This window comes from Sinocyclocheilus grahami, unplaced genomic scaffold, assembly GCF_001515645.1.
Source record: "Sinocyclocheilus grahami isolate Dianchi unplaced genomic scaffold, SAMN03320097.WGS_v1.1 scaffold972.1, whole genome shotgun sequence".
NCBI lineage: Eukaryota > Metazoa > Chordata > Actinopteri > Cypriniformes > Cyprinidae > Sinocyclocheilus > Sinocyclocheilus grahami.
In genome coordinates, this window is record NW_015506151.1 from 467970 (window position 1) to 480471 (window position 12502).

General features: G+C 36.9%; 2 protein-coding genes across 2 annotated transcripts; one reads left to right on the plus strand and one right to left on the minus strand.

Annotated features, from left to right (window-relative positions):
• Positions 1-1838: 1838 nt before the first annotated feature.
• LOC107564993 (glucosamine 6-phosphate N-acetyltransferase-like) lies at positions 1839-2767 on the minus strand. The gene is made up of 4 exons (XM_016250180.1): positions 2712-2767; positions 2509-2636; positions 2315-2376; positions 1839-2183 (listed from the first exon to the last, which is right to left on the minus strand). Exons 2-4 carry the CDS (start codon positions 2620-2622, stop codon positions 2039-2041), a joined length of 321 nt encoding a protein of 106 aa, XP_016105666.1. The 5' UTR covers positions 2623-2636; positions 2712-2767; the 3' UTR covers positions 1839-2038.
• Positions 2768-10535: 7768 nt separating this feature from the next.
• LOC107564995 (suppressor of cytokine signaling 4-like) lies at positions 10536-12169 on the plus strand. The gene is made up of 2 exons (XM_016250182.1): positions 10536-10635; positions 11004-12169. The coding sequence occupies exons 1-2, from the start codon at positions 10536-10538 to the stop codon at positions 12167-12169; spliced, it is 1266 nt and encodes a 421-aa protein (XP_016105668.1).
• The last annotated feature ends 333 nt before the right edge of the window (positions 12170-12502 follow it).

A 12502-nucleotide genomic window follows, 5' to 3' on the forward strand; every position in this document is an offset into this window, starting at 1 on the left:
TTGACGTTTCATAGACCTTCAGCTGTTAGATTTAGATTTAGTTAGATTTGTAATTTCACAGTATTTTCACCTCCTCAATTACACGTGTGAAGTCACAATTCTATATTGGTACAATTTACTCAGGCCGATGACATTTTTCGTATGACATTTCAAATTCTTTTTAGAATAATTGTACATAAATAGGTTAAGCAAAACAATTGTGATTATTTCTGATATCTTTTTAACTGCAGGCAGACTTAGGCCTACATTATGGTACAGTACACATATTTGGAGCATCCCTTATTCTGTCCCTTATTTTCTTAATGAATAAACACTTGTTTTCTACAAGAATAAACATTATTTTCTTAAAGAATAAGATAAAGAATCACAATTAAAAAACCCTTATTTTCCATTTCTTATGTTAATTGGCAATGATGACGTAATTATATTTTGACACCCCTGACAGCGGAACCTTGCTCAAAAAAAAAGTCATTGTTGGAGATATGCGAGCAAAAAATTATAGATAAAAAAATGTATAATAGAAAGCGCAAAGGCGGCACTGAAAAGGCCAGTAAAAAACAAAGTGGGCCGGTCTAAGACATGAAACTCCAGGGCTGAAAATGAGTCCCACTCCGGCCCTGGGCCCCAGTGTTACTTTTTGTGGCTGACAATATAAACCACACATTCTATTTGTGATCAGATATGATTTCTGTTTCTATAGCAAGTTATGTGAAGTGAAAACACATTTTAGACAGAAAACTGAATAACATTCAAAGCAAGTGCTTGATGTTGACTGCGGACATTTAGAAACGTTCTTGGGGAGTAACTAGTTACATGTAACGGCGCTACGTAATTTAAGTACAAAATAAATGTAACTGTAATCAGTTACAGTTACAAAGAAAAAATGTGTAATTAAATTACAGTTACTTATGAAAATGTTAACGATTACAAAGGGGATTACATTTGAATATTTACACACATCCACATACAGATTTAATTGATTTCTTTCCCAAATTGCACTGACTACTCTGAGACATACGGCCCTATAATATAAATAAAAACATAAAATAATAAAACAGACTGGTTCGTAGAATAAAAACGGAATTCATATAGCCTAACACGGAATATGCCACATTTTGGACGAATAAATCAGAAGTAGGTCGGTACACTTGAATCAAAACGCGATATGGAATAATCAGAGGCGGACAGTAACTAGGCTAAGTACATTTACTTGAGTATTGCACTTAAGTATACTTTTTAAGTATATGTACTTTACTTGAGTATTATTTTTTCTGGGAACTTAAGACTTTAACTTCACTACATTTGAAAGACAAATATTGTACTTTTCACTCCACTACATTTCTATCAAGGTCCTCGAAAGTAGAAAGTTGTTACTATGTGGCAGCTTTGAAAGTCAGTGGGGGTTTTTCTTCTTCTCTAAAACGTGACTTTCTGTTTTTTCAGACAGTTTATCAGTAATCACTCTTGTAGTGATTTCCCAGCATTTTTTGAATGTGAAATTTATTTACAACAATTCAATAATAAGAAGTTAATATTGTGGTTTATATTAGACACAATATTGTCTGATTTTGCTAAAATGTGTACGTGAAAATATTACCTATAAAGCCACAGAAGAACTGTTGTGCGTCTCCTAATAAAACATAAAAGGTGTTTGTCTGAAGCAGCACTGCACAGACCATTCTGTGTGACATCAAAGTACAGCAAGAGCGATTAGACAGCATTTTTTAATTTTTGTTTTGATGTTTAATAAGTCAACAATACTATTACATTTTAAATAGGGTAACTTGTAATCTGTAACCTATTACTTTACCAAAGTAACCTTCCCAACACTGAACGTTCGTGAATATGCACATTGTTCTGTGTTGTAGTGAATTCAAAATGCATATTTCAGAATATTTTGTTGTGACAAAACTTGTCACCGAAGTATCAAGTTTTTCTTATTTTGCTGGCTAAAAAAGGTGCAAGTTGGAGATAGTTCGATCTCAGAAAATAGAACAGATTAAGAGTTCTATAGCAAACATTCTGTGATGTTCAAGATTCAGGCAAAGAACCGGCACTCCATGAAAGTATCTGAAGTGGAGTAGCCAAACTTCTTATAAAACTCCACAGTTTTTGGCGCACACTCCAGCGTTACTTTGTAGCACTGCAACTTTTTGCTGAGGAGAGTCAATGTTGATACCAACCTAAAAACAAAAGCATAATGTTCAAAGTACTTTGTTTTGATACAGATATGTTGAAAGAAAACACAGTATTTGTGAATAAATAATATTTGAAACTTATGATTAAAACTAATATAAAACTGTCTCAAACTCACAGTTTTCCCAGCTGTTTTCCTCTGCATACATCACTCACAACCACTTGTTCCACACGCCCCCTCTTCAGAGACAAAAAAAAAAGGTATATATATATATATATAGCACCATAAAAATACAAAAAATAAGCTCAATTACAAAATACATATTTAAAGTTATAATTAAATATTAAGCCAAACATTAAAATGTTAAGTACCTTTGCACAAGCATGGATAAATTTGTGCTCTATGATGAGTGTTGCTGTGGCAACAATTTGTCCAAGATTTGTGTCTTCCACCACTATGACATAATAGTCTCCAGATTTCTTCATATGTTCAAAATGTGCTAAAAAAAAAGTTTTATTTATTTTTTTAATATATGAAGAAATGTGAGATGTTTTGCATTAGGAACATGCAGTACCTTTGAACTGTTCTTCTGTGACATCCCCAGCCAATGTGAGCTGCGATAAGACCTTATAGAAGCCTAAAAAATCCATAAAGACCCACGCATCCCCCTGCGTTATTATATCCCCTCCCATCACGTTACGTCCTGCCCTCCACCCAATCACTGTTTGCTGTGGTTCGGAACGAGTTCTCAATTGTCCAATCAGAGACTGGTCCGAAGATAAAGGGCGGGGCTTGTCAGAATACGGGTATCTCTCTCTCCTCTCTCAGTCTGCGTGCCTGGACGGTGGTGCGGAGTTTAACGAGGGCGTGGACGTTTGTATGAAAAGCTGTTTAACAGGATAAATATGAAGTTTACAAACTGGTTCTGTGATGTTCGTAGTGTTGATTATGAAAACCGTCTGGTTCCACAGGACTGTCAAGATTGAACTGAGAAGGTGTCTCCCGCTATAGGCCTACTACCGACGTGTTCAAACATTCACAATTAACGGTACTGTAATATTTCTATATTTAAGCCAGTGTGGTCCGGCACCAGAAGACAACACACCACCACAACTTCAATCACAACAGGTCATTTTATTAGGAGAGGGGACTGCAGGACAGGCTAAACGACCTAGAAAGCCCTAGGGCAGTGTGCTACATAAATTCACTTCATTGGTGACCACTTAACTCGCCCCACGGCGACACTGCCCCTCCCGGGTGGATTTAAGGAGGGGGGAGGGTGGATTTAAGGAGCTGGTTCAGCCCGTGGAACATCACTTGTTGCACACCATATCGCGGTTTGATTGAAGTGTACTGAATTGCATTTGATTTATTCATTCAATATTTGACGAATTCCGTGACATTGCTCGTTACACAGTAAACTTCTGTTGTGTAGCATTTTGAATGTACAAAAATGAAAGGGTTTGTTTCATTTTCATTGGAATAAAAGTCAGATTAATGTTTTCGTTCATTTTCGTTTTCGTTTTTTCATTCGATTACCAGCAAATGAAAATAAACAACACAGAATTTCAAAAAAAAAAAAATAAGAAAATCAAATTTAAATTTCATAGGGCCCTCTTTATTGTATACAAATTAAGAAATGAAGTTGTTTTTATGAATTCAATTAATTAGATATGTTTTTGATTAAACCGTTAAAATTGAATACAGAAAAAAAGAAAAGAAAAAAAAAAGAAAGGGCAGAATTTGGGCCCTAAGAATGTAATTTTTTGTTAAACTTTTAATGGGTCTAAATTGTTGTTAAATTAAACAAGTTTCATGATTTGAATTAATTAGACATGTTTTTTGTTAAAACTGAATATATTATTTTGCCTGGGGCCCCCAAATCACTAAATCCGCCCCTGATATCAGCTACAAGTGTATGCACTACTTGCTTTATGCAAGCACTCTAATTAATACCATAACTCCTCCGTTCAATTAGGCCTAAGACATCGAGAGTCACGCAGACCTATAACAACCCAGCCACAACACTTAATTGCGAATAACATGCCTTACCTTAACACAGAATCGACCAGAGTTCAACGTTTATATTTTTTCTACGAATCTTTGAGTTAACATGTACTAAACATGAGTGCCCCCACACCTTGATGCTCATGACAAGAATAGCATGTATAGTTATCTTTATTGAAGTGAATTAGGTTTAAATCGCCGTCATGCATGAATGAATGATATTTTTGCAATTTTACACATAATAATCCACGATGATCACATTACACAACTGAAATTGCACGTCAAGATAACACATTGTCAATATTTTGAGACCCCCCCAAAATTTCACAAATCATGTTTTCAGGGGAGCCCATGGCCTATTAAGGGGAGCCGAGCTCCCCCGTAGTTCGCACCCTGGGCACACACAATAAAGAACGACGGCACCCCTAACTCCCCGTCCCTACTTACTCTCACCCCATCCCCCCTAACTATCTATCTATCTATCTATCTATCTATCTATCTATCTATCTATCTATCTATCTATCTATCTATCTTCATCACCCCAAACGACACCCACCCCTCCCTACCTACCTCCCTACCTCCCTACCTACCTCCCTCCCTACCTCCCTACCTACCTCCCTCCCAACAATATCTGAATACCGCCGTCCTATTTCGGCTTGTAAATCGACCGTCAGCCAGCCCGCATTCATTCTCTTTTGCACTCTTTTTAATCCTTCTCACTCCAGTCTCTGAATACACAGATCACACCCCGGTGTTCCTCGTTCCCCAATCAGTCTTATTAATTAATTGTCAGTACGATATTCCAAACACCACACACATCACAGTACTATGGTAAATAATTTCTGGCAAAATACCACAGTTACTACAGCTATTGTTACCACAGTAACATAATGACTACCTCCCTACCTACCTCCCTACCTACCTACCTACCTACCTCCCTCCCAACAATATCTGAATACCGCCGTCCTATTTCGGCTTGTAAATCGACCGTCAGCCAGCCCGCATTCATTCTCTTTTGCACTCTTTTTAATCCTTCTCACTCCAGTCTCTGAATACACAGATCACACCCCGGTGTTCCTCGTTCCCCAATCAGTCTTATTAATTAATTGTCAGTACGATATTCCAAACACCACACACATCACAGTACTATGGTAAATAATTTCTGGCAAAATACCACAGTTACTACAGCTATTGTTACCACAGTAACATAATGACTACGCGACAAACTGATATGGAATGTCTGGAAACAATGCAATTTATTTTTAATTTAAATAATTAAAATGATTTTGATGTGTTTTTTATTTTATTTACGCATGTTAGCGTGATTTCTTGGCTACAATATAATGAATGAATTGCAATTTATATGTTGCTTGAAGAAAATAAATATTTAGTCAGAATACACAGCTAATTTTGAACTGATGTTAGAGAGAAAGATGATTTGGTCTAGTTACTATCTAGTAGTTTTAAATGACTGCTTTCTAGTAACCTGTCAGCAGGGCTTAACTAATAAGTCATGCTAACAGCACAACCTTGACCCCTTAGTTTCTTGTCTTGACTTCTTCTAAGGACAGGCTGTGCAAAATGCATGCTCAAACATACTCAGCAGCAGTTACTGGAATTCATTTCTCTTCCTTCTTGTATTGATTTTCTCAAGCATCTAAACAAAAAATTAATCATCTTTTCAAATGTTTTTAAGTAACTTTCAATAGATATCTGCCGGATGTGAGTGTACAGAAAGGACTAACAAGACATTTGAGAAGGAAACACCTTCCATTGATCCCAAGTCTCCCAAGTACTTGCACTGTAAGCATTCTAATATCAAATATTATAATATCAAAACAGACCACAGCAAAAAAAGAGAGAGAAATTAAGCTTAAAATCCAATTTAAGATTTTAATTATTATTGTTATTTTTATAGTTAATTTCTCTATTTTAAGAATGCCCTCCCCGACATTTAAAAATTTAATTTGCAAACAAATGAGCAAAAAAGGCTTAATGGTGTGGCTTGTCAATATGGTGCACACATTTAATGAAAAAATAATGATGGTATAGACAAAGTTCTTGTGACAACAGTAATTCCATAATGCGTCTCCTATTACTGCTTAAAAATGCTGCAGGCATCCTTAATAAGCTCAATAACTTGCATGAAAAGGGAAGCAGAGACACAGCAGGGATTGAATGAAGCTTGCGGGAAATAGTGAGGCTGAGAGCACAAGAAATGCCTGCAGAAAGCTGATATACTAGTTCACATGACTAAACCATGGATCATTGCATTGAGTGGAAGATACAAATCATGGAAATACAGTCCGTTTGTCTTTAATGACTGTACATGGACAGAAAATGAGAGCAAATATTGGCCTTATCATAAATATATACAGTCGTGGTCAGAATTATTGGCACCCTTGGTAAATATGATCAAAGAAGGCTGTGAAAATCTGCATTGTTAATCATTTTGACCTTTTATTTAAAAAATTCACATAAATCTAACCTTTCATTGGAGAATAAGAATTTAAAATGGGGGGAAATATCATTATGACATAAATGTGTTCTCTAATACACATTGGACACAATTAACAGCACCCTTTTATTCAATGCTTTTTGAAACCTCCATTTGGCATAATAACAGCTCTGAGTTTTCTCCTATAATGCCTGATGAGGTTAGAGAGCACCTGACAAGAGATCGGAGACAATTCCTTCATCCAGAATCTCTCCAGACCCTTCAGATTCCCAGCTCCATGCTGGTGCTTCTCCTCTTCAGTTCACCACACTCATTTTCTATAGGGTTCAGGTCAGGGATCTGGAATGGTCATAGCAGCAGCTTGGTTTTGTGCCCAGTGACCCATTTTTGTGTTGTTTTTAAGATTTGAATAGGATGATATAGACACACGTCCTCTTGTGTCCAACGTGTATTTCAGAAAAACATTTATTTCATAATGAGATTTCCCCCCATTTTCAGTTGTTTTAGTTCAATGAAAGGTTAGATATTTGTGATTTAAAAAAAAAATAAAAGATCAAAATGATTAACAATGCAGATTTATTTTCAAAGCCTTCTTTGATCATATTTACCAAGGGTGCCAATAATATATATATATATATATATATATATATATATGTAATTTTAATATACAAGATCATGTTTATTAAAGCAGACCAATATAGGATTCTTGCCCAGTTTAATGTGTGTACATAAAATAATTAATATGATGCTATATTTGAGTAAACTGAAATGTTTAAGGACAAATTGCTCATGAAACTAGAAGCAATTAATCAAAGAACCAAAAATATTCATAATATATAATGCCGGGTTTATGGAAAACTCGATTAGGAGGCAAGCTAGAGAGGGAATAACACAGTATATTTTAAATTAATTCAATTAAAACTAATTAAGTACCTCAAACTAATTCAGTAATTAAAATACCCATGTAAGTTATTTCATACATTTACAATACAGAACTGCAAATAAGTAAATAAATGCATAAAAATAACCTAGCTTTGTTTTGATTGGGTATTTTTAATGTGTTGTGGTGTTCAATGTGGTTGCATACAGGCTAAAGTCAAAAGTGCAAAATCTCTGTGATATTCAATACCAACATTGTTTGACTTCAAACAGGTTTTCAGAACACTTCCCCATCCGCCATTGGTCAGCCTCCAAACTCACACCATTGGTTGAGCCAGTGTCACTATGTTGGTCTGAGCTGCTTTAACAAATAGAGCGATGTATACTGCCATAGAGACAAATCAGTCTGCAAATGCTTTACTCACTTGACTGCATATTAAAAAGTATTTTAATATTCAAAACTGACACACTTTGACTTTAAAATAACTTATTGCAAACCAAGGCAATTTGATTTCTCTCCAAGCACCATAACACGGACTAACACTACCCAGAGCACCTCAGCTGCAACAGCTGTTACAGAAGCTGTCCAGATACGGACACAGATCAATGGAGAGAACATGAACACAAGAGCCATGGAGCCAGAGACTTCCCGCTGATTTGATTACAGATTTTCCATCACTCAAAGAGCCACCGTTCTGAAGCAACATCAGTGCATCTACACTTGAATGATGGTCTTGCGATATTATCGGCCAGACACGCTGCAAACCAGTGCAGACAATGGAATCATTATGGCTGCAGGAGTCTTTTACTGAGAGCCTTAAACTTCTGTATTACCATAAACAAGTCTTTAGGGAGGTGTTGAGAATGTACACTGAAAAAAAAAGTGCTCATAAAAAGAGGGTGAGGCTTGTATGGTCTTAGTCTTACAGTTTGACAACACAATCAAATGAAAAATTCATGATGTCCATGGTTGCTCTGCTGTGCATCAGATCGATAGCACAGTAATAGCTGGCATATCTGAGACTTGCTTGGCAAGGTTCCCTCTTTTTGATAAACTGTGCCATGTTAATGGGCATACTGAGTTACTGTCCTCTTTCTGCTTGAAGATGATTTCTATCTAGCATACAGATATACAGTAGCCTACAGATTTGTGCACATGTCACATATGTGATACAGGAGATTCTTGTCCCAGTTGTCTGATCCTGTTACTTCTTCCAGCTAAACATGCTTCGCTTCTGCTCTGTGTGGTCTGGTGGGACTCCAAATTTAGTCCAAGTATTTGATAGAAGCAGTAAAAGTCTGGTAATTCATGGGGCAGGAAGGTTATAAACGATGCTATCTGCCAAGTGATAAAATTCACTGTAAGAATACATTTTGAAATGATAAATAGAAGTAAATTATGCTAAAAACAATGTCAATTATTTATTGTTGCTTTTTGTTCATTCCTGAAATGCAAGTAATACATCTCAATGCAATTTTTTATTCTAACATACAATTTTTTTTAGGTCAAACCAACAATGACAGATAAGCTGGTAAGCAGGTCAGTTGAATTATTTGTGGTTTTGTAGTCCTGTTACCCCCTTCCCAACATGCACTGGAGCATAAATAATTATGGTTGTATTGTTTGACAGTTTGGCAGTTAATTTACACTGTTGTCACTGGTAATTTAATATTTTGTAGTCAGGTTTTATGACTTATAATATTGTAATGTTGGGATATGTTTATTGCTTTACTTAAAATGATAAGTTAGTTGATTTTTGTGTTTCATGTAGCAAGTGTGGAATTGAAGATATTTTGAAGAATGTTGATAAACAAACAGTTGGTAGCCATTCACTTGGGGGGAAAAATGCTATGGAAGTCAATGCCAGCAACTGATTGGTTAACAACATTCTTCAAAATATCTTGATTGACAGTTTTGGAAAAACAAGGGTAAGTAAATTATATTTTATTAAATTTTTTTGTTGAACTATCCCTTTAAGATCTGTTAAGTTCTGCAACATAAAGGGAAATTGTCATAATTTATAAGAGAAATGACTGAATACATAACAGTTCTTCATTGTTCTTACATCTGTAAGACATGAGAGGGGGTTGAGTGGAACAACTGCATCATTTGTGCCTCTACACATTGATCTGATCAACCACTTTTAACAGATCGCAAGATAATTCATCATTCAATTTCTTGGATGCCATCCTGCTGGCCTCACACACATAAGAGAGAGACTGATTACAATGAAAATGTAAAAAAACAAGATGCACAGTGTCCTGCTGAATAATGCATAGCTATACAGTAGTGTGCCTGTGATAGTAAATAAATGAGAGTAAAATATTTTAACATTTCAGAATGACATCACCTAATGACTTCACAGCCATAAAGAATTATTGAATTTATTTTGTAATCCATTTAGCAGGCCGGAACTGCATCCCTATGATATTACTCTTGATATTTGTTACTTTCTGGGTGGATACTAGGAATGGACCCCTGACCACCATCTGAAATGGGTGTCAAAAATTGCCTTTGTGCTGGCAAATGTTTGCCGGATGTTCCCAAATTAAGCAGGGCACATATCAATCAATAAATCAATGAAGTAGAGCTCTCAGTGTCTGTTCGGAGAATTCCCATTTCCTTCCTAACAAGGTTGTCCTTGTAAATAGATGTCCGTTATTATTGACTAATTACATTTAGCTCATTGATTCATTGATGGTCAGTCAAAGTTCACGGTAAAAGCTAATACATTTTAAAATATTTTAATGTTGTGGGTTTGTGGCTTATTTAAGGGATGGACACATTTTTGCACTTTTTAATAAAAAAAATTTTTTTGCAATTAAAACAGCCTATAATAATATAACAGCTATAATTGATATGATAGCCTAATACTGCTATAGATTATACATCCTACACTCATCCTACATTTAAATTTCTCAATGTCATTTCTTCAGGACAGCGTATTCATCGTTAGATATGATAACTGTCATTGACAAAAGTACCCCTTCCGTCCAGTGAAGGGCAAGTATTCCTCTGAGGAATTGATACTTGAGAGCTTTTAAATAGGAGGGATGCACTTCCTCCCTTCAGTTCATGCCGAGCTCTCACTGCACGAACTTCAGGCATGGAAAAATTCATCACTCCTCTGTGAGGACAGCAGATTTTCCTACAGCATTTCATTCTGAAGGTAGGATACATTTGGATTTCTTTCATATAAAAGATACTTAAAAGGTTAAAGTTTTTTGTCTGTTACTTGTATATAGTTTTGTGCATACTAGTTATATTTTTTATTTGAAGTATCATATAAATAATGTGTTCCTTTCAAATAAAACATGAATAGAATCCTGTTTATTTCCTTAAAAAAATCACCATAAAAATTGTATTTGGTACTGTAGTCAGTTATGAATAGTCTGTGCATAAATATATGCTGAATTCATTAATTTTGTAATATTGTATGCCTTGTACTAGCAGCATTAATACTATTAGTATTCTTCATATTTTTCTTTGCCAATCTTAATTTATTTTTAAATTCTGTGCAGCACTTTTCCAAAAAGGGCCTGTAGCAATGTCAGAGAGGAAGCCCAAAAACTCAGACACACGTCCCAAGAACTTGCGGAGCTGGAGCGCTGATAGTTACATCCGCAGTATTAAAAAACGCTCCCGTGGGTCACGCCATGAGACAGCGCCCAGAGGGGAAGAGGGGGAAGGAATGGACGACCAGACTGTACGCTCTGCTTCTTGTCCCCGGAGACGTCGAGAGCGAAAGTGCAGCTGCACAATCCCTGGAGAACCGGATTTGGACTCTCCTTGCAGGAAAGCCCTGTCCCGCCGGTCTCTGAGGCAGAAGTTTCAGGACGCCGTCGGCCAGTGTCTCCCTCTTCGCAATCACCACCACCATCACCACCAGTCCAGTTCCTCACGTCCGTTCTCCGTCCTTCTTTGGTCCAAACGGAAGATTCATGTGTCCGAGCTCATGGAGGACAAGTGTCCATTCTCTCCGAAATCCGAACTGGCTCAGTGTTGGCATCTGATCAAGAAACATGGCACTCATACCAAACCTTCTTTAAGCATCGAAACCGAACCCAAATGTCCCTTGTTATCCTCCTCTCCTCCAACGCTCATTTCATGGGAGGAGATCCGCTCTACTGGGGCTTCTAGTCTGGATGACTGGGATCCTTCTTTTGCACATGGAGACGCCCAGTGCTGCGCCCACACTGACTACATCCTGGTTCCTGATCTGCTTCAAATCAACAACAGCCCTTGTTATTGGGGTGTCCTGGATCGTTTCGAAGCTGAGCAACTATTGGAAGGGCAACCAGAGGGGACCTTTCTGCTCCGAGACTCTGCCCAGGACGAATACCTCTTCTCGGTTAGCTTCAGACGCTATAGCCGCTCCCTCCATGCCCGAATAGAGCAAAACGGGAAGCGCTTTAGCTTTGATGGCCGTGACCCTTGTATGTACAGAGATTCCAGTGTCACGGGCCTGTTGAAGCACTACAGTGACCCGGCCACATGCCTATTTTTTGAACCTCTTCTCTCTCGCCCACTAGCTAGGAGCTTTCCTTTCTCTCTGCAGCACATGTGCAGAGCGGTCATCTGTAGCTGTACAACGTATCAGGGCATTGACACCTTGCCTTTACCCTACAGTTTGAGACACTTCCTTAGGCAATACCACTATAGGTGCAATGGAGCTTGTGCTGTTTGAAAACAGAAATGAGACAAAACTACTTGTTGCTTGATTTGACAGATTGAAAGGCACAACAAATGTATTCAACACAACATGGTGGACGTAGTTATGATACAGCACAAAAACAGTTTATGTTTCTAACATAATCTTGTGAAAACCAAAGATATGCAGGACATCGGTTCACATTTCTATACCTACTATTAAGTGTTCTTTTGCAAGTTTTCTGCTATATGAATTTGATTGGACTTTTTCTTGTTTTGTATTTCTCATCTGTTAATATACTTTATTTACTTCTGTATGCAATATAAAATTCGGTGCCCTAGATGATTATGATGAAACAGGAAATTAAAT